General features: G+C 44.9%; 2 protein-coding genes across 2 annotated transcripts in view; one reads left to right on the top strand and one right to left on the bottom strand.

Annotated features, from left to right (window-relative positions):
- TFIP11 (tuftelin interacting protein 11) overlaps window positions 1-2,112 on the top strand; it is a 14,758-nt gene extending 12,646 nt beyond the window's left edge. The window contains 2 exon segments of the mRNA NM_001080108.1: window positions 375-540; window positions 1,684-2,112. Of these exon segments, the coding sequence (NP_001073577.1) occupies window positions 375-540; window positions 1,684-2,039 (522 nt within the window). The 3' untranslated portion in view covers window positions 2,040-2,112.
- SRRD (SRR1 domain containing) lies at window positions 1,189-20,706 on the bottom strand. Its single transcript, XM_038575510.1, has 7 exons — window positions 20,528-20,706; window positions 7,668-7,708; window positions 5,854-6,113; window positions 5,656-5,754; window positions 3,661-3,815; window positions 2,964-3,009; window positions 1,189-2,576 (listed from the first exon to the last, which is right to left on the bottom strand). The coding sequence occupies exons 1-7, from the start codon at window positions 20,704-20,706 to the stop codon at window positions 2,376-2,378; spliced, it is 981 nt and encodes a 326-aa protein (XP_038431438.1). The 3' UTR covers window positions 1,189-2,375.
- Between the last annotated feature and the right edge of the window lie 61 nt (window positions 20,707-20,767).

The raw sequence follows: 20,767 nt of genomic DNA, 5'->3' as shown, positions 1-20,767 counted from the left end.
ACAGCTATCAGGTGACAGTGCTATCACACAGAACAAAAATAAGCAGTAGTCACAGCAACCACCATTTATTGAATAGATGCCACATGCCAGATGCTAAGCACTTGATGTGCGTTCCCTCCGCTTCTGACACCAAATCTTTGTGGGTAGGGGCTGGCATAGCCTTGAGAGGTTCAGGGAGTTTACATTCATGGATGCGTAGCTGTTAAGATGACTTCAGATCCCACACTCTACTAAGTGCCAGACTGTTCAGCTCCTAGAGACTGCTGGTGTCACCAGCTTGAAGGACCCAGGTCAAAACCAATGGCCCCTTGGAAGTTTTGCTCCCATTTGCCACCATTGTGGGTGCAAGTTTCTGATTTCTTTCTTTTTGGCAGGTACTTTGCTCTTGGCTTAGTAACAGCCCAAATTATGAGGAGATCACCAAGTGGTACCTGGGTTGGAAGTCCATGTTCTCAGACCAAGTGCTGGCACACCCATCTGTCAAGGACAAATTTAACGAAGCACTTGATATCATGAACAGGGCAGTGTCCTCCAATGTTGGTGAGTGGGGATTCCACTTTGGATGTCCTGGCCCTGAGTGCCACATTTCTGAACATGTAACTGACACAGAAGCAGCAGTTTTCAGGTGCCTGTGGGCTGTCTGCTCCAACACGGACTCTTGCCCACCAGACCTGGTTATGTAATTAGCACCCCCTGCCCTGCTCTCCCAGCACTGGGAGGGGCATGGGGCCCTGACCCGAGTCTGACTGCAGCTGGATTCACTGTGGGGGAGCCTGCCTCTAGGGCCACTTTCCAGGTTTGCTGGCACGGCTGTGAATACCTCAGTGTGATAATGGAACAGCTTGCCACATGGAGTCGGGACACAGCCTGACACCTAGCAGTTGCCTGACCTTGCCTGGCCTATTGTGTTACTTGTGAAACAGTCATAATGCCTACTTTAGGTTTTCTTAAAAAACTAGGGTGGTGGAGTTAAGTGAGCCACAGTCTGTGCACATTAAGTAGGCAGGTGACGGTCCTCTTAATACCCAGCCCCTGACTGGGAAAGTCACTGCCTAGGTCTGAGTATTCACATCTCAACACAGAGGCCTGCCCTGCTTCAGAGAAGCTCCACAAGGCCAAGAGCTTGTTCAAATAGAATGGCAGCTGGGATTGTAATTTCTATAATCCTTTGAGCCTGTTACATGGAGAGAGTGAGTTCAGAGATTATATACTCTGTTGAATGAGCCAGATACATTTCTATGCTCTGTTCTCATCCAGGCCCCACCGTGGGCCACCCCCAGCTTCATACTCTCTAGAAACTCCCTCAACCACCCTGGCCCCAGGCAACCTCCTAGAGCTGTTCCCATCTGTGCCCCTCACCGTCTGTCTGAGCTCCCTAAATCCATTCTAAATTCTCCCAGGTCTTGGCCCTGTACATAGAGCTAAGATAGGCCGTACGTTGTCAACGTTTCCACCCCGGAAGGCTAAATTTCTTGCAGTGATTCCTGTTAGTAATCTGATTACTACAGATTAGCCAGAAACATTTTTATAGGATAGCAGGCAGTTGAGTAAACTTCTTGAGGGTGCTTGCCATCTGTCGTAGCATTTTGTGTCAGGCCCAGCAGCCCTTCGCTGAGTCACAAATGAGTCTCCATTTCTGTGCAGTTGGATCCCCTCTCTTCACTCCCCTCCTCCGTCTTCCAGGTGCCTACATGCAGCCCGGAGCACGGGAGAACATAGCCTACCTCACCCACACAGAGAGGAGGAAAGACTTCCAGTATGAGGCCATGCAGGAGCGACGGGAGGCTGAGAACATGGCCCAGAGGGGCATTGGTGTGGCCGCCAGCTCTGTGCCCATGAACTTTAAGGATCTCATTGAGACCAAGGCCGAGGAGCACAACATCGTTTTCATGCCGGTCATCGGGAAGCGACATGAAGGGAAGCAGCTTTACACCTTTGGCCGCATCGTCATCTACATCGACCGGGGAGTCGTGTTTGTCCAGGGCGAGAAGACCTGGGTGCCCACCTCCCTGCAAAGCCTGATTGACATGGCCAAGTAGAGAGGGCAGGCTGCAGCAGGCTGGACACTTGGACTGCAGAGGGGATGTAGTTGTAAATAAATGGTATTTTAAACCGCCTCTGTAAGAGTAGTTAACTCTCCATCCAGGAGATATTCCCTGTCAGGTTGCCAAGAGAATGCCCTAGAGCCACATCGGTCTTTATACTAAGCCCTTTCATAGCACGGCCTCCTGAGGAGGGAACCAAACTGAGTATTTCCTGTGCTCTGTGCGTGTCCTCCATGGCACTTTCCCGTCATTTCTGATGGCAGCAGCTCTGCCTCAGCAGAGCTGAGGTGCCCAGCACCAAACACGTCACAGGAGGTTCAAGTCAGCAGCTCAATGATCCCTCGTCTTGTTCCTCCTGATGATTTCAAGGTCTTCACAGTCCTGATAGTCTGGTTCTTCCTGAAATGCCCAAGTGTCTGTGGGGAGTTGTTGTAGCTTCTGTACAGGGAACCAGTGGATGGAGGTATCATTAAATACATCGGTGTACTGGGAAGTCTCAGGCAGCTCAAGCTCCTCCAGTCCCTTTAAAATCTGAGCAGAAAAATTCAAATGTAATAACCCTGACAGTCACAGCAAACTCCACACTTCTGGGTGCAGTTTGTCATCCCTATAGTACTTTAAAAAAAAAAAAAACAAAACCAAAAACATAAGGACTCAGATATTTTGATGTAAGTGCTTCTGTGTGATGAACTGGAAGCTCCAAGGGCAGTGAGTATGTGGGACTGATACTGAGAATGAAAAACAGGTTTTCGCTTTCTGGAACAGAGCTGTCTAAACTCTCTGAGTACAATAACTTCACTCTGCCCTCAACAAGCCCCTGGTGAGCTTCCTCCCACCTGTGTAAAGGCAGATTCTTCACATTAACAGAAATGGTCTGGTTTTACCCACTTTTCCATCCCAGCCCCTTCATTTAGATACCTTTGCGATGTAGGTATAATTTTTCTGCAAAATCCTTCCCAGCAATCTAGAAATTAAAAAAATTAAAAATCCAGCGTGATTAGGAGGTATGGGAGTGGTTTTATCCAACTCAATACATAAAGGCAAAGTGGTTTAAAGATAGTAAACGGTTTAAAGAGGGGGAATGTGGAGTAGGTTCGATAATGCTTAGAAAATGTGAATGCCCCCTAAGCACCTGTTTCGCCAAGGGAGAAGGGAGGCACATGGGCAGACACCTAGGCATGCACAGCAGAAAGTGCAAAAGGTTTCCCCCACTTTTTTTTTTTTAAGATTTAAAAAAAAAAAATTGTTCATGATAGACATAGAGAGAGAGGCAGAGACACAGGCAGAGGGAGAATCAGGCTCCACGTAGGGAGCCCGACATGGGACTCGATTCCGGGTCTCCAGGACCGCGCCCTGGGCCAAAGGCAGGCACTAAACCGCTGCACCATCCAGGGATCCCCTTTTCCCCCACTTCTAAAAAACACTTGTCCATCTTAAGGGAAGGGAGGAGTTCTTGGCCAGAAAGACCTCCTTAACTCACTCTGCAGCCTGATCTGGGGGTCAATGTCCCTGGTCTAACCCTGTCTACTTTCCTGGGGACAAGCATCTCCTGTGTCGGGGTCTGTCAGGAAGGGCTCCCCTGCAGGCCTGAGGGCCTCTACGTTCTCAGGCTCACCTTTCCTCAAGTCCTCGGAAGCTGTTCCCGATGAGGAGCATCTGAGAAAGGGCATCCAGCGACCAGTTGCTCCAGAGCAGGTTGTTGTACAGGGCCGTCCCGCAGTGGGGCATGTAGAAGATGGTGGGTTCGCCGTCCACACTCCGTTTTCCTTCCTGCGGGCACCACACACATGGTGTAAACGCTTCGCTCTTCCCAGGAGGTGAGGGAGGGGAGGGCAGATCTGAAGAAGCCCAGCGCTCTCACCACCGAATAAGGAACAGTGTACCAAGGTGAGGAGGCAGGTGCTGGTCACCCTGACTGTGAGCATGTCACAACAGACGCACCACAGACGTACACGAAATTGTACATGCATTATATCAGCACGTCATAATGGGGCATAGCTGACATTTCCCGGCTTGTAGGCCCACGTCATCTGGAAATCACGAGGTCCAGAAGGAACCTGCGTTTACTGAACAGATGTGTGTCCCATGAACACAGAAAGCCCTGGATCAGGAGAGTGGCTTCTTGGGTCCGTGACAGCAAGGGCAGGATGGGTGGCAATGATTACTGCCCTTGTGAACTGTGCCTGGCAAGCCTCTAGGCCTCCTGTGTCCCCTTCTGCAGATGCCTGCCAGACCAAATGTCTTCCGGGGGACACAAGTGCTCACCCTCCCCAGGGCCATGGCTCCACAGCCAGACCTGTCGCAGGGAAGCAGGCCCTCCCTTGGCTGCCTAGTCCTGCCTTCCCTGGGCCTCTCCGCTCCACACCCTCCTCCCTTCTGTCCATCACAGACAGACAGTGGCTCCCCCACGGCCACTCTGCACAGGCTTGCCTGCAACCCCACCTGGGTCCATCCAGCCAACTCCTGGGGGTACCTGCAATCCCAGCACTGACCCAGGAAACCTTCCTCCAGCCCCTCAAATGGCATGGGGTGCTTTCCCCTTCTGCTCTGCTCACCACTGGCTTGTTTACAGGCCATACGCCTTGAAGGGACCATGGGCTCCCTGGAGACAGGGACTGCATCTATCTTGGCCTCTCCCAAAGTCCCTGCGAGCACAGAATAGGCACTCAGGAAAAAATGATGAGAACGCAGTGGCAGGGCTTCAGGGCCCCGGCAACACTGAAGGATTCTCTTCTCTCAGCAGGGCCTGATTTTCAGTCTTTTTTTTTTTTTTTTTAAGATTTTATTTATTTATTTGACAGAAAGAGTGAGCACATACGTGGGGGGAGCAGCAGGTAGAGGGAGAGGAGGAAGTAGCCTCCCTGCTGAGCAGGGAGCCTGACATGGGGGCTCCATCCCAGAATCCTGGGATCATGACCTGAACTGAAGGCAGATGCTTAACTGACTGAGCCACCCAGGCGCCCCAGGGTTTCATAATAAGCAATGAGATGGTAGTTTTGGACAGAGGGATCAAGTGATTATTCTGTAATCCCTCAAGCAATGCAAAGCTGCTTGCTGAGGTGTGTGCCTACACTGGCTTCAGACCCTGCTTGTGAGATGATGTCCCTCCTCCAGGTCTCACTAATGGTACCTCTGGGTGGAGGATCTACCCATGGCTCACTGCCAGAGGCTATGGGTGTGATTGGGCTACACCACAAAGAGAGATGTTGTGTCCCTTCTAGGACTTCCCCTAGGACAGGGTAAATCCCAACCAGAAAGCCCTCATTTGAGGCACCGAGACTGTGTACTCCTTTATTTATTAACACCCACATAAGTAGCAACTTAGGAAATTACCAGAGGCTCCTGGACATGGAATTCTCACTAGGATTTTGCAAATATAACAGGTTTCAGTCCATGCCATTTGTGCCATTTACTTTTTTTGTGATGGGCACAATGTAGGAGAGGATGTGTATCACTGAGGGGTCCCATATGACAGGCTCCGGGAAGGCAAGTGAGCAGTGGGAGGGAGCGACAGCGACTGCAGAGTAAGTGCATCCATGGGGCACAGCCTGGGGTCCCACTGGGTCAGCAGTGTCACTGCCCCCATGTTCCCCTTCTCTGAGCCACTCACCTCATTCTCACTGAGAACTGTCAAACCAAGGCTATTCAGAACCCCAATTTCTAGTTGGCTGAACAGAGGATCGTACACCCAGCAGTGCCTTCTGGGAATCTGCAGAAGGGAAGAATGAGTTCTATCAACCCAAAGATCTCGTGCATACCGTGTGCAAGACCAAGGGAGGGAGTGACTGAAAAGAATCCGAAAATTTACCCGGCACTTTTCCAGGAAGAGGAGCAAAAATGTTAGCTGGTATCTAGCTATGACACAGGTGGCAAAGTTCCCAATGCCATAACATACACACTTCCAACGGCAGGTTCCTGGGACCAGGGTCTCTCCTGGGATGGCACCAGGGGTCACAGCTGACTCATCTGGAGAGGAGTTAAGATGCAGGTTTCCAAGGGCTTCCAAAAGAGTCCCATCAGGGGCTTTCAGTTGTTCCAGATGTTTTGTAAGACAGCTGTCGATGGTTTCTGAAAGAGCAGGCCCCCAAACACAATCAGAGGCTGTGCTTGACCCCATGAACCAAATCCCCCACAGATGTCCACAGACCCAGGGAGAAAAGGAGTAAGTCAGGAAAACTCAGCTCTTCCGGGAGAAGGCTGCAGGCCTCAGTCCCAAACATGCCTGGGACATGCGGCCACGACGAGCACCACTGGCTGTCGGGTCCCTTCCACGCACCCTGGCCTGCAACCTCAGAGATTGTTCCAGCAAAAAAAAATTGGCTTTATTTATGTGTACAGTTTCCAACTGAAACTCTAATTTAGTAGGAGGTACCTGGTAAACGTGGGCTATGCTCTGAAGTACCTACTTTTTTGATTATAACAAAGAATGGAAGAACAGAAGTTCTCAAAATCACACTATAAAAGACTGGGAATAGGAATATTTACTGTTACAAGTTCAAAGAAAAACAAAGGTAGGCTGCAGCTTTTGGAGTCTAATGAAAAATACTGTTTAAATCTTTTCACACGGCAGTGAGTTCTCTTGTCTCTCCTTTTATTACACTGGCACTGAATTTATTTGAACAGATCTGTATACAGTACAAAAAACAAAAGGCCATGGTCCCATAGTAAGATGCTGATTTTCAACTTACTAGCAAAGATGTTTAAATAAGACCCCAGCTCGGAAAGGCTGGATGAAGAACTGGCTCTTTCAGTCCTTGCTGGTGAAAGTATTGGCTTGAAAGCTTTTTGGAAAAAACTTGACAGCAGATATCAAGTTGGTCACTGCCTGTCACTAAATAATTCCATTTCTGGGAATATGTCCTGAGAGGATCATCCTAAATTTGGTAAAAGCTTTACAGATACAGGTGCTCATTGAACAGTTAAGTGTAAGAACTAAAAAACCAAAGTAAACAAACTAAATGTCCCTCAATAAAAATTTTAACTGCTGTACATCCACTACCCGTATTAACATTTCTGTTGCCATAGACTCTGTTTAGGAAGAGGTTACAAGCGCATGAGGAGAAACAAGCCTATGTGGTAATATTGAGGGAAAAAATGTATGAAGAATAAATTTCAACAGCTATGGTGGCGATGGACATCGACTGCCTCCTGTGCCCAGGCAAGCACTGTCCTAAGCACTTAACCAAACAGCCTCATTTAATCTTCAAAACTATACCACAATATGCACATTGTCACCTCTCTTTCACAGACACAGAAACTAAAGGTCAGGGCTAGTTAAATGCAAGACATGGTTGTGAGCAGGAAGTCAGAATTATCATTTTTTAAAGATTTTATTTATTTATTCATGAGAGACACACACAGAGAGAGAAGCAGAGACAACAGGCAGAGGGAGAAGCAGGCTCCTTGTGGGGAGCCCAAAGTGGGACTCGATCCCAGGACCCCAGGATCACGTCCTGAGCCAAAGGCAGGCACTCAACTGCTGAGTCAACCCAGGAAGTCAGAATTAGAACCCAGTTCTGTGAAGAAAAGAATCACCAAATATGGACTGGACTCCTTTCTTTGCCCACATTCCGGCCCTCCTCCCACACTCTCCACCCTCAGTCTTGGCCATCTGGTACCCACCTAGTGCCAGACTCCAGAAATCAGACAGAAGCAGGTCCTCCCTGTTAAGAGAAAAAGGCATGGTCATTTCCCAAACTTTTCTGGGTTGCCCTCCTGCCCAGTGACCTTCCTCCTGACCATGAGCTGGATGCAAGGAGGGGGACAGAGCACCCTCACACACAGCACCCACCCTGGAGTGCAGGAGGAGGGGAGGAGGGTTGCTGGAGGACATCCTGATTCCCAGGGACCTCTGGGTCTGTTCTGTATCCTGGTCCACACCATGACCTGGCACAGAGGCCGAGCTCCATAAATAGTTGCTAGATGCACAGATTTAGCCTCTCTGAGCTTTAGTTTCCTCACCTCCAGAATGGGGAAAGAATCATAGTTATCATGCAGGGTTACAGAAGGGATCAAATGGGTCAACACGGAGCACTGGGCTTCACACAGAGTGGGTACTCAATAAGCAGTCTTTGCTATTACAAATAATTCCAAGGTGCAAGTAAAAGGAGATAGGGACACCAGTGTCTGGGCTTTCCTAATTCAAGTCAACTGGCTTATGCAAACCCAGAGCAGAACACAGTCAACAGTGGTTTAAAACAAACTCCCAGGGCAGCCCCGGTGGCTCAGCGGTTTAGCGCCGCCTTCAGCCCAGGGCCTGATCCTGGAGACCCAGGATCGAGTCCCACATCGGACTGCCTGCATGGAGCCTGCTTCTCTCTCTGCCTGTGTCTCTGCCTTTCTCTTTCTCTCTCTCTATGTCTCTCATGCATAAATAAAAGTCTTAAAAAAAAAAAAAGGTCGAACTTTAAAACTATTAAAAAATAAATAAAACAAACTCCCAGAAAACAACAAAAAAAAAAACCTAAAAACCACAAACTCAGTGAATTGTCCAATCAAAAGACATACAATAGGTGAAAATACATACCCATCCATGTGCCACCCACAAAAGTCTCACTTCTGAAGTAAGGACAGCATAGACCAAAGTGAGGGACAGAAAAGATGGGATTTGTGTTCTGCACAAATGGAAGCCAAAGAGAGCTGCGAGAGCTATGCTTAGACAAAACAGAATTTAATGGGAACACATACCAACATTTATGGGACACAGCAAAAGTGGTTCTAAGAGGGAAGTTTACAGCAACGCAGGCCTGCCTCAAGAAGCAAGAGAAATCCCAAACACACACCCTAACGTTACACCTATGACCTAGGAAAAAGAACAAACAAAACCCAAAGTCAGTAGTAGGAGGGAAATATCAAAGATCAGAACAGAAATAAATGAAAGAGGGACTAAAAAAAAGAGAAAAGATCAGGGTGGCCTGGGTAGCGCAGTTCGTTAAGCATCCTACTCTTGATTTTGGCTTGGGGCATGATCTCAGGGTCTGGAGATCGAGCTGTGCATCATCCGGCTCTGCGCTCAGCAGGGAGTCTGCTGGAGATTCTCTCTCCCTCTGCCCCTCCGCCTGTGTGTGTACTCTCTCTCAAATAAATAAATAAATCTAAAATAAAAGAATAACAAAATTGACAAACCTCTAACTACACACACCAAGAAAAAAAAAAGAGGGGACTTAAATCAGAAATAACAGAGGATAGGGGATCCCTGGGTGGCGCAGCGGTTTGGCGCCTGCCTTTGGCCCAGGGCGCGATCCTGGAGATCCGGGATCGAATCCCACGTCAGGCTCCTGGTGCATGGAGCCTGCTTCTCCCTCTGCCTGTGTCTCTGCCTCTCTCTCTCTCACTGTGTGCCTATCATGAATAAATAAAAATAAAAAAAATAAAAATAAAAAAAAAAAAAAAAAAAAAAAAAAAAAAGAAATAACAGAGGATATTACAACGACACCACAAAAAAAACAAAGGCTCAAAGGGACTACTGTGAACAGTACACAGCAACAATTTGGACAGCCTCAAAGAATCAGCAATTTATTTATTTTTGTTTCAAGTTTTTTTTTTTTAATTTTTATTTATTTATGATAGTCACAGAGAGAGAGAGAGAGAGGCAGAGACATAGGCAGAGGGAGAAGCAGGCTCCATGCACCGGGAGCCCGATGTGGGATTCGATCCTGGGTCTCCAGGATCGCGCCCTGGGCCAAAGGCAGGCGCCCAACCGCTGCGCCACCCAGGGATCCCTGTTTCAAGTTTTTATTTAAATTCTAGTCAGTTAACGTACACAATTAAGGGGCACCTGGGTGGTTTAGCGGTTGAGCGTCTGCCTTTGGCTCAGGTCATGATCCCAGGGTCCTGGGATCGAGCCCCGCATCGGGCTCCCTGCTCAGCGGAGAGTACTCTTCTCCCTCTGCTCCTGCGCCTGCTGTCACCATCTCTCTCTCTCAAATAAATAAAATCTTAAAACACACACACACACGCACACACACAGTGTAATATTAGCCTCAGGAGTGGAAATTAGTGATTCAATACTTAATAAAGAACCCAGTGCTCATCATATCAGCAATTTAAAACCCCCCAAAAAGACAAGTTCCAGGACCAGACAGCTTTAATGGTGAATTCTACCATTCAGGGAAGAATTCATACCATCTTTCCAAAAACAGAAGAGAAAGCTTCCAAACTCATTTGCTGACACTAGCATTACCCTGATGCCAAAACCAAACAAGGACACCCCGAGAAAAGAAAATTATAGGCCAATATCCCTAATGAACAGAGATGCAAAAATGCTCAACAAAATACTAGCAAACCAAATTCACCGATATGCTGAAAGGATCATACCCTATGATCAAGTGGGATTTATTTCAGGGATGTAAGGATAGTTCACATGTGCACATCAATCAAAGTGATACATATTAACAAAATGAAGAATAAAAATGTGATCAGGGCAGCCCAGGTGGCCCAGCGGTTTAGCACCGCCTTCAGCCCAGGGCCTGATCCTGGAGACCCGGGATCGAGTCCAGCGTCCGGCTCCCTGCATGGAGATTGCTTCTCCCTCTGCTTGTGTCTCTGCCTCTCTCTCTCTCTCTCTTTCACGAGTAAATAAATAAAATCTTTTGTTTTAAAGTGATCATCTCAAAAGATGCAGAAAGCATCTGACAAAACTTAATATCCATTTATGATAAAAATTCTCAACAAAGTGGGTATAGCAGGAACACCCCTCAACACATTAAAAATAAAGACCACATATGACAAGCCCACAGATAACATCACATCCAATGGTGAAGAGTTTCAACTATTATTATCTCCTTTAAGATCTTCTAAGACCAGGAACTTGCCTGATCTTTCCTTGGCACTTTTATTCAACATACTATTGGAAATCCTAGCCAGAGCAATTATGAAAGAAAAATAAATAAAAAGCATCTGAATTAGAAAAAAAGAAGTAAAACTGTCATTATTTGCAGGTGACATAGTACATCAGGAAAACCTTAAAGACTCCACTGAAAAACTGTTCAAACTAATAAATGAATTCAGTAAAGGTGAGGGATACAACACCAATACACAAATTTTTTTTGTGTTTCTATACACTAATAATGAACTATCAGGGAAAAAAAGTTAGGAAGATGATCCCATTTGAAATTGCATCAAAAAGAATAAAATACCTAGGAATAAACTTCACCAAGGAGGTAAAAGCCTATATACTGAAAACTACAAGACATTAAGGAAAGAAATTGAAGACAACACAAGTAAATGGAAAGACATTCCATATTCATGGATTAGAAGAATTAAAAGTGTTAAAATGTCTATACTTTCCTAAACCACCTACAGATTAAATCCAATTCCTATCAAAATTCTAATTGCATTTTTCACAGAAATAGAACGAAGAATCCAAAAATTTGTCTGCAGCCACAAAAGACTGAATAGTCAGAGCAATCTTGAGAAAGAAGAACAAAGCTAAAGGCAACACACTGCCTGATTTCAGAATCTATTACAAAGCTATATATAGTAATCAAAACAATATAATAGTGGCATTAAAACAGACACACAGATCAATAGAGCAGAAGAGACAGCCCAGAAATAAATCCACACATATATGGTCCAATACCTTATGGCAAAGGAGCCAAGAATATAAAGATGGAAAGAGGGCAGCCCGGTGGCTCAGCAGTTTAGCGCCACCTTCAGCCCAAGGCGTGATTCTAGGGACTCGGGATTGAGTCCCACATAAGGCTCCCTGCATGGAGCCTGCTTAGTCCTCTGCCTCCCCACCCCGCCCCTGGTCTCTCGTGAATAAATAAATAAAATCTTAAAAAAAATAAAGGTGGGAAGAACAGTCTCTTTAATAAATAGCATTGGGAAAACCAGACAGTCACATGCAAAAGAATGAAAGTGCACCACTATCTTACACTGTACACAAAAATTAACTCAAAATGGATTAAAGACTTGAATGTAAGACCGGAAACTATAAAACTCTTAACAGAAAACATAGGGTGAGACGCCTGGGTGGCTCAGTGGTTGAGCATCTATCTTCGGCTCAGGTTGTGATCCTTGGGTCCTGGGATTGAGTCCTGCACTGGGCTCCCTGAAGGGAGCCTGCTTCTCCCTCTGCCTATGTCTCCGCCTCTCTCTGTGTGTCTCTCATAAATAGAAAACATAGGGGAAAGCTACTTGATACAGGTCATGGTAATGATTTTTTTCTTTAACCTGATACCAAAAGTAAAGAAAAAAAACAAAGCAAAATGTGTGGGACTGCATCAAACTAAAAAGCTTCTGCCTAGCAAAGGAAACTATCAACAAAATACAAAGGCAACCTACTGTAGGGGAAAAATTTGTAGATTATGTATCTGATAAGGGGTTAATATCTAAAATATAAAGCACTCATGAAAAGCAATAGCAAAAACAAAACAAAACAAAATAACCCCACGAGCAATCTAATTAAAAAATGGGCAGCTCTGAGTAGATATTTTTCTAAGGAAGACATATAGATGGTCAACAGGTACAGAAAAAAGTGCTCAACATCATTAATCATCAGGGAAATACAATTCAAAACCACAATGTAAGGGACGCCTGGGTGGCTCCGCAGTTGGGCGTCTGCCTTTGACTCAGGGTGTCATCCTGCATCTGGGGATCAAGTCCCGCATTGGGCTCCCTGTGGGGAGCCTGCTTCTGTCTCTGCCTCTGTCTCTGCCTCTCTCTGTGTGTCTCTCATAAATAATTAAGTAATAAAAAAATATTTAAAAACAAAAACCGCAATGAGACATCACCTCACAGTTAGAATGGCCATTATCAAAAAGACAAGAAATAACAAGTGTTGGTGAAGATGTAGAGAAAAGGAAAATCCTTGTGTAGTTAGTGGGAATGTAAACTGGTAGAGACACTATGGAAAAAATTATGGAAGTTCCTCAAAAAAATAAAATAAAAATAGAACTACCATACGATTTAGCAATTCCCCTTCTGAGTATTTATCTGAAGAAAATGAAAACACTAACTCAAAAAAGTATATGCATGCATATGTTCACTGCAGGATTATTTACAATAATGAAAATACAGAAACAACCTAAGTGCCCATCAGTGGATAAATGGATACAGAAATTGTGGTATATACGCACAATGGAATACTACTCAGCCACAATAAAGAATGAAATCTTTCCATTTGCAACATCGATGGACCTTGAAGGCATTATGCTAAGTAGGCCAGAAAGAGAAAGACAAATATTATAAATCACTTATATGTGGAATCTTAAAACAAAACACTGAGCTCATAGATACAGAGAACAGATGGGTGGTTGCCAGAGGTAGGAAGTTGGAGGTGGGAGAAATGGATGAAGGGGTCAAAAGGAAAAAGAAAACAAGTCCAATTATAGCATCTTTTTAAAAAAAAATTAAGTAAACTGTACTCCCCAGTGTGGCTCGAACTCACAATCCTAAGATCAAGAGTCTCATGGTCCAGTGACTAAGCCAGCTGGGTGCCCCAAATTAAAGCATCTTCTGATGCTCAGTGTTTCACGAAAGGCTAAAGTAATTTAATCTATGATATTTTAAGAGCTATGTATATATTTGGTAAGCTTTAAAAAAAGAAAGAACACAGACTTCAGAGTCATACACTCAAGTCTGTATCTAGTTCTGACATTTACTATGACATTGAACAAGTTACTTAACCTCTTTTGTGCCTGTGCTTCCCCAACTCTGAGGATAATATGAATATTTACTCTCAGAATAGCTTTTTAAATTTTTTAAAATAGTTTTTAGAATTAAATGAGATGGAGGTTACTTAAAATAGTATCTGTAACAGTAAGCCCTCAATAAATACTATTTAAAAAAATCTTATTTTGGGGGTGCCTAGTTGGCTCAGTCAGTTAAGCAGCAGACTCTTGATTTCAGCTCAGGTCATGATCTTAAGATCCTGGAATAGAGCCCAGAGTCCAGCTCCACACTTAGTGGGGAGTCTGCTTGAGGACTTTCTTTTTTTTTTTTTTTTTTTAAATTTTATTTATTTATGATAGTCACACACAGAGAGAGAGAGAGGCAGAGACATAGGCAGAGGGAGAAGCAGGCTCCATGCACCGGGAGCCCGACGTGGGATTCGATCCCAGGTCTCTAGGATCGCGCCCTGGGCCAAAGGCAGGCGCTAAACCGCTGCGCCACCCAGGGATCCCTGCTTGAGGACTTTCTCTCTGCCTCTGCCTCTCTCCTCTCTAGCAAGTGTGTGAGCACGCTCTCTCTAAAATAAATAATTATGTCTTTAAAAAAATCTTATCCTAAAAAATAAAATAAAATAAAATAAATAAAATAAAAATAAATTAAAAAATCTAATTCTGAACATTTGGCTGCTGCATAATCATGAGCATTATAACTTTTCATATTTGGGCAGTATTCCATAGTTTACAAAGCACTTTTATATACACTCTCTTATTTGAGTCATAATATGGTCCTGGGAGAATAATTTATTGTTTCTATTTTATAGAGAAAAAAACAAACTTAGAGAAAGGGTGTGCTTTGTTCAAGGTTGCACAGCTAACAAACAATCTTCTGATTCTCAGCCCAATGGAGGAGAAAAAAAAAATCCAAACACTATTAACAAAAGCAAAAAGAGGACATCACAGAATGATAAAGGAATCAATTCAATAAGAGGATACAATATTTGTAAATATTTACCCACCCAATATAGGAGCAACTAAATATGCCCAGTAAATAGGAATATACCTAAAAGGAAAAATCGGCAGCAACACAATAATAGTAAGGGATTTTAATACCTTACTTACATCAACGGATAGACCATCCATACAGACGATCAGTAAGAAAACATCAGCTTCAGGAAACAAGTTAGACCACATGGACTTAACAGATATATAAAGAATCCTCCACCCAAAAGGAGACACGGAACACATTCCTCTCAAGTGCACATGGAACATTCTCCAGGAGATATCAGATGTTAGGCTACAAGACAAGTAAATAAATTTAAGAAGACTAGAATTTTCTAAAGTGATGACTGAAATCCTATCAAGCAGCTTTTCTGACCACAGTGGTATGGAACTAGAAATCAATTACTAGAAGAATATGGGAAATTCACACACATAGAGATTAAACAACATGCTACTGAACAACCAGTGAAACGAGAAACCAAAAAAATACTTTGAGACAAATGAAAATGTAATAGCAAAATTTATGGAATGCAGCAAAAGTAGTTCTAAAATTGGGGCACCTGGCTGCCTCAGTTGGTGGGGCATGCAACTCTTGTTGATCTCATAGTTTTGAGCTGGAGCCCCATGCTGGGCAGAGGGTTTACTTTTAAAAAAGAAAAAAAGAAAAAAAGTCGTTCTAAGAGGGAAGTTTATTGTGACGCAGGCCGACCTCAAGAAACAAGAAAAGTCTCAAATAAGAAAGCCAACTTTACACCTCAAGGAAAGAGAAAAAGAACAAATGAAGCCCGAAGTTAGTAGGAAGAAGTAAGTAACAGATCAGAATAGAAATAAAGGAAATACAGACTAAAATGTCAATAGAAGGATCAACAAAAGGGATAACTGGTTCTTTGAAAAGAACAAAGCTGACAAATGCTCAGCTAGACTCAAGGTTAAAAAAAAAGAATGAGGACTCAGAAATGAAAGAGATGTTCCCACTGATATTATAGACATACAAAGGATCGTAAGAGACTACTATGAACAACACCCCAACAAGTTGGACAATCTAGAAGGATAAATTCTCAGAAACATGCAACCCTCCAAGACTGAATCATGAAGAAACCAATTCTGAACAATTCTTCTTCTTAATTACCAGTAAGGACATTAAATGAATAATCAAAAACCTCTCAACCAGCAGAATCCAGGACCAGATGGCTTCACTGGTGAATTCTACCAAATATTCAAAGAATAATGAATACCAATTCTTCTCAAAATTTCCCATAACTAACTAACTAACTAACTAACTGGAGGAAGGAATGCTTCCCAACTCATTTTATGGGGACAGCACTGCCCTTATCAAAGCCAGCCAAGATCCATAAGAAAAGAAAATTACAGACCAATATCTGTGATGAACACATATACAAAAATCCTCAACAAAATGTCAGCAAACCAAATTCAACAATACAGTAAGAGAATCATACGCTATGATCAAGTAAGGTTTATTTCAAGGATACAAGGGTGGTTCAACATTCAAAAATCAACCAAAGTAATATACCACCTTAGCAAATGAAGGATAAAAATAGTATGATCATCTCAACAGATGCAAAAAAGCATTTGACAAAATTCAGTACCCATTTTGCGGGGCGCCTGGGTGGCTGTCAGTTAAGCATCTGCCTTCAGCTAAGGTCATGATCCCAGGATCCTGGGATCGAGCTCTGCTGAGCAGGGAGCCTGCTTCTCCCTCTCTTTCTGCTGCTTCCCCTGTTTGTGCTCATACATTCATGTTCTCTTTCTCTAATAAACAAAATCTTAAAAAAAAAAAAAAACACACCCATTTTGATAATAGCTCACAACAAAGCAGGTATACACAGAATGTAACTCCAGATAATAAAAGCCATATATAACAAGCCATGTCATATTCAATGATGAAAGTTGAGTTTTTCCTCTAAGATGAGGAACAAGGCAAGGATGCCCACTCTTGTCATTTTCTGCAACATACAGTTGGCCCTTGAATGGCACAGGGAGAGGTAGTGCCAAATCTCTGTGCAGTTGAAAATCTGAGTATAACTTCTGACTCCCCCAAAACTTAACTATTAATAGCTTAGTTGACTGGAAGTCCTATCAATAACATAAATAATTGATCAACACATATTTTGTATGTTATATACTACATACTGTATTCATAAACAAAAATACTAAGAAAATCCTGATGGAGGGCAGCCTGGGTGGCTCAGCGGTTTAGCGCTGCCTTCAGCCCAGGGCATGACCCTGGAGACCCAGGATCGAGTCCCACATTGGGCTCCCTGCATGGAACCTGCTTCTCCCTCTGCCTGTGTGCCTCTCTCTCTCTCTGTCTCTCATGAATAAATAAAATCTTAAAAAAAAAAAAAAAGACACACAGATCAACATAGCAGAAGAGACAGCCCAGAAGTAAACCCACACATATACAGTCCAGTACCTTATGGCAAAGGAGCCAAGAATATACAAGGGGGAAGGAACAGTCTCCTTAATAAATGGTGTTGGGAAAACCAGACAGTTATATGCAAAGAATGAAACTGCACCACTATCTTATACCTTACACAAAAATTAACTGAAAATGGATTAAAGACTTGAATGTAAGACTTGAAACCATAAAACTCTTCACAGAAGACATAGGGGAAAAGCTGCTTGACATAGATCCTGCCAGTGATTTTTTTGGATCAGACTCCAAAAGCAAAGGCAACAAAAGCAAAAATAAATAAGTGAAACTAGGGGATCCCTGGGTGGCTCAGCGGTTTAGCACCTGCCTTTGGCCCAGGGCATGATCCTGGAGACCCGGGATCGAGTCCCACATCGGGCTCCCTGTATGGAGCCTGCTTCTCCCTCCGCCTGTGTCTCTGCCTCTCTCTCTCTCTCTCTCTCTCTATCATAATAAATAAATAAAATATTAAAAAAAATAAGTGAAACTACATCAAACTAAAAAGCTTCTATCCAGCAAAGAAAATCACCAAGAAAATAAATAGGCAACCTACTGCCTGGGAGATAAGATTTAAAAATCCTATGATAAAAGGTCAATATCCAATATATATAAAGAACTCATACAACTCAATTAAAAAAAAAAACAAAACAAAACCCAAACAATGTGATTAGAAAGTGAAAAGATTAACCAAATGGCATTTATCCAGAGAAGACATACAGAGAGCCAATACGAACATTAAAAGATGCTTAAAATCATTAATCATCAGGGAAATGCCAATCAAAACAACGAGATATCACTTCACACTTGTTAGAAGGGCTAGTATGAAGAAGATGAGAAATAATAAACATTTGCAAGGATGTGGAAACAAGGGAACCCTGGTGCACTGTTGGTGAGAATGTAAGTAGGTGCAATACTGTGGGTTCCTCAAAAAGTTAATAGAACTATCATACAATCCAGCAATTTCTCTTCTGGCTATTCATCCAAAGAAAACAAAGGCACCTATTTGAAAAGATATGTCCACTGCAGCATTATTTACAATAGCTAAAATATGAAGACAACCTAGGTGTCCATGGAGGGATGAATCAGAAGATGTGGTGTATCTATATAAAATGAAATACTATTCAGCCCTAATAAAGAATGAAATCTTTTCATTTGCAAAAATGTGGATGGATTCTGAGGGCATGAGGCTAAATGAAATAAGTCAAAGACAAATATGGCATGATATCACTTAAAAAAAATGTTAAAGATTATTTCAAAGAGAGAGAGGGGGGATCCCTGGGTGGCTCAGCAGTTGAATGTCTGCCTTCTGCCCAGGGCATGATCCTGGAGTCCCGGGATTGAGTCCCGCGTCGGGCTCCCTGCATGGAGCCTGCGTCTCCCTCTGCCTGTGTCTTTGCCTCTCTCTCTCTGTCTTTCATGAATAAATAAACAAAATCTTTTAAAAAAAGAGAGAGAGAGAAAGAGCAGTGGGGAGGGACAGAGGGAGAAAGAGAAACAGAATCCCTGCAGATCAGGGAGCTCCACACGGGGCTCAATCCCAGGATTCTGAGACCATGACTTGAGCTGAAGGCAGATGCTTAAAGGTGTGTCTAAAACACCAGAAAAACTGAGCTCAAAGATACAGCGAACAGATTGGTAGCTGATGAGCGTGGGGGGAGGAGTGTGAAATGGGTGACAAGGGTCAAAGGCTACCAACTTACAAATGTAAGTCATGGGGATGTAACTTATAGCACGGTGACTACAGTTAGTAACACTACTGCAAACTTAAAAGTTGCTAAGAGACTTCCCATCTCAAAAGTTCCCACCATAACAAAAAGTTTTTTTTTGGAAAACAAAAGAAAACGGGATTTAAATAGAGAAGCAACACACTATTGTTCAGGGTACTCAGAAAGTACACAGAACTTCAAAAATCTGCACAGGAAGTGGCCCTCACGTGCTTCACAGAGGACACAGGAGCGCTCTGATGTACTAGGAGTGCTTTGAAAACTGGTGAGTGGGGCAGCCCGGGTGGCTCAGCGGTTTAGCGCCGCCTTCGGCCCATGGCCTGATCCTGGGGACCCGGGATCCAGTCCCACGTCTGGCTCCCTGCAGGGAGCCTGCTTCTCCCTCTGTGTCTCTGACTCTCTCTCTCTCTCTCTGTCTCATGAACAAATAAATAAAAAAATCTTAAAAAAAGAAAACTGGTGAGTGCCTGCACAGAACAGCAGGCACTGAATCACAGTGGTTCAGGAAGAAGCAGGGAGGTCCAGCAGATCCTGAGGAAGCTGAGGGGGAATAACAGTGCAGGGTGTATGGAAAGTGCCTGATGAGGTTTCCAAATCCCTGGGCCTGCTCCATCTCATCTCTTAAGTGTCTTCTGAGATCCTCCAAAAAGTTGCTGCTGCTGGTTACTCAGGCTCCCAGTCAGCTAGGCAGCCAACTTCTTTTATTCGGTGGTAACCTCCTAGTCATCTATGTCTCTTGACCCTAAGTCTAGGGGAGAGGAGCACACAAAATTGGCCTGATTTCTCTCAGGTGGGATGGTCCTTCAGCTGTTGATCAGAATCACTAACAAAAACTGTTAATGTTGGGCAGCCCGGGTGGCTCAGCGGTTAATCACCCGCCTTCCGCCCAGGGCCTGATCCTGGGGACCCGGGATCGAGTCCCACGTCGGCTCCCAGGGAGCCTGCTTCTCCCTCTGCCTGTGTCTCTCATGAATGAATAAATAAAATCTTTAAAAGAAAAAGCTGTTAACTGCAAGTGAATCAAGACAACAGTAGTAACAAAAACAGGTGACATTTATTTCTCTGTGCTAGGCAGTGCTCTAAGCCCTAGGGTGCAGAGCAAAGCATGGAGGTGTGAGGGTCTGGGGTAAGCCCCAACAATGGAGAGCTTTGAAGCCCCGAGGACAAGGCCTGGAAATCTGGCCCCAAGCCTGAGCCCTATCAGGTTCCTAGCTGTCTGGGACACTCAAACTGAAGGCACGTGGCGGGCACACAGGAGCTCCTCAAGTGACTGGCGGTGATGATCGCGGCGCTGGCGATCACGTTGGTGTGGCTGCCCTGGCGCCAGCATTACCGATAACCAATACTGCGACAGGATCAATACCAAGCGCCGGTCCTGCGCTTACGCCGCGCCAGGCACCGTGGTTCACATGCACTCTCGGAGGTGGGCTACATCTACTATTGCACTGAATCCGTAAAACAGGCCTCTATAGGGGCTATTTGCGGATCTCGGATGAGAAACCCGAGGCACGGGGATTCCCGACCGTGCCCGGGGTCACGCCGCTGGCTGCGCAAGAAGAGGACTGACCACCTTTACTATGATCCGGCCTGAAAGGAGCTCCATACTCCCGTTAAACCCGAGCGACAACCCTAAGGGCTTGCCGTTATGCCCACTTTACAGCCGGCGAGACTGAGGCTCGGTCCCCAGGCCCCCCCCCTCCCCGCACTCACGCGGCCTCCTGGAGGCGACGAAGCACGACTGCGCGGTCCGCCTCGGTCTGGGTCTCCCGGCCCAGCGCCGCCGCCTCCCTCCCCCGCGGACGCCGCGCGGCCGAGCGCCTTCTCTTCCGCGGGGCTACCGCCCGCCAGGACCCCGGCGCCTCCTCCTCCGCCGCCGCCGCCGCCGCCATGGCCTCCTGACGTCACCGGCGCGACGCCCGACGTCATCGCCGCGCGCCCGCGCCCGGGGAT

Source organism: Canis lupus, chromosome 26 (assembly GCF_011100685.1).
Source record: "Canis lupus familiaris isolate Mischka breed German Shepherd chromosome 26, alternate assembly UU_Cfam_GSD_1.0, whole genome shotgun sequence".
Lineage (NCBI taxonomy): Eukaryota > Metazoa > Chordata > Mammalia > Carnivora > Canidae > Canis > Canis lupus.
This window is presented reverse-complemented; position numbering and strand designations above follow the sequence as displayed.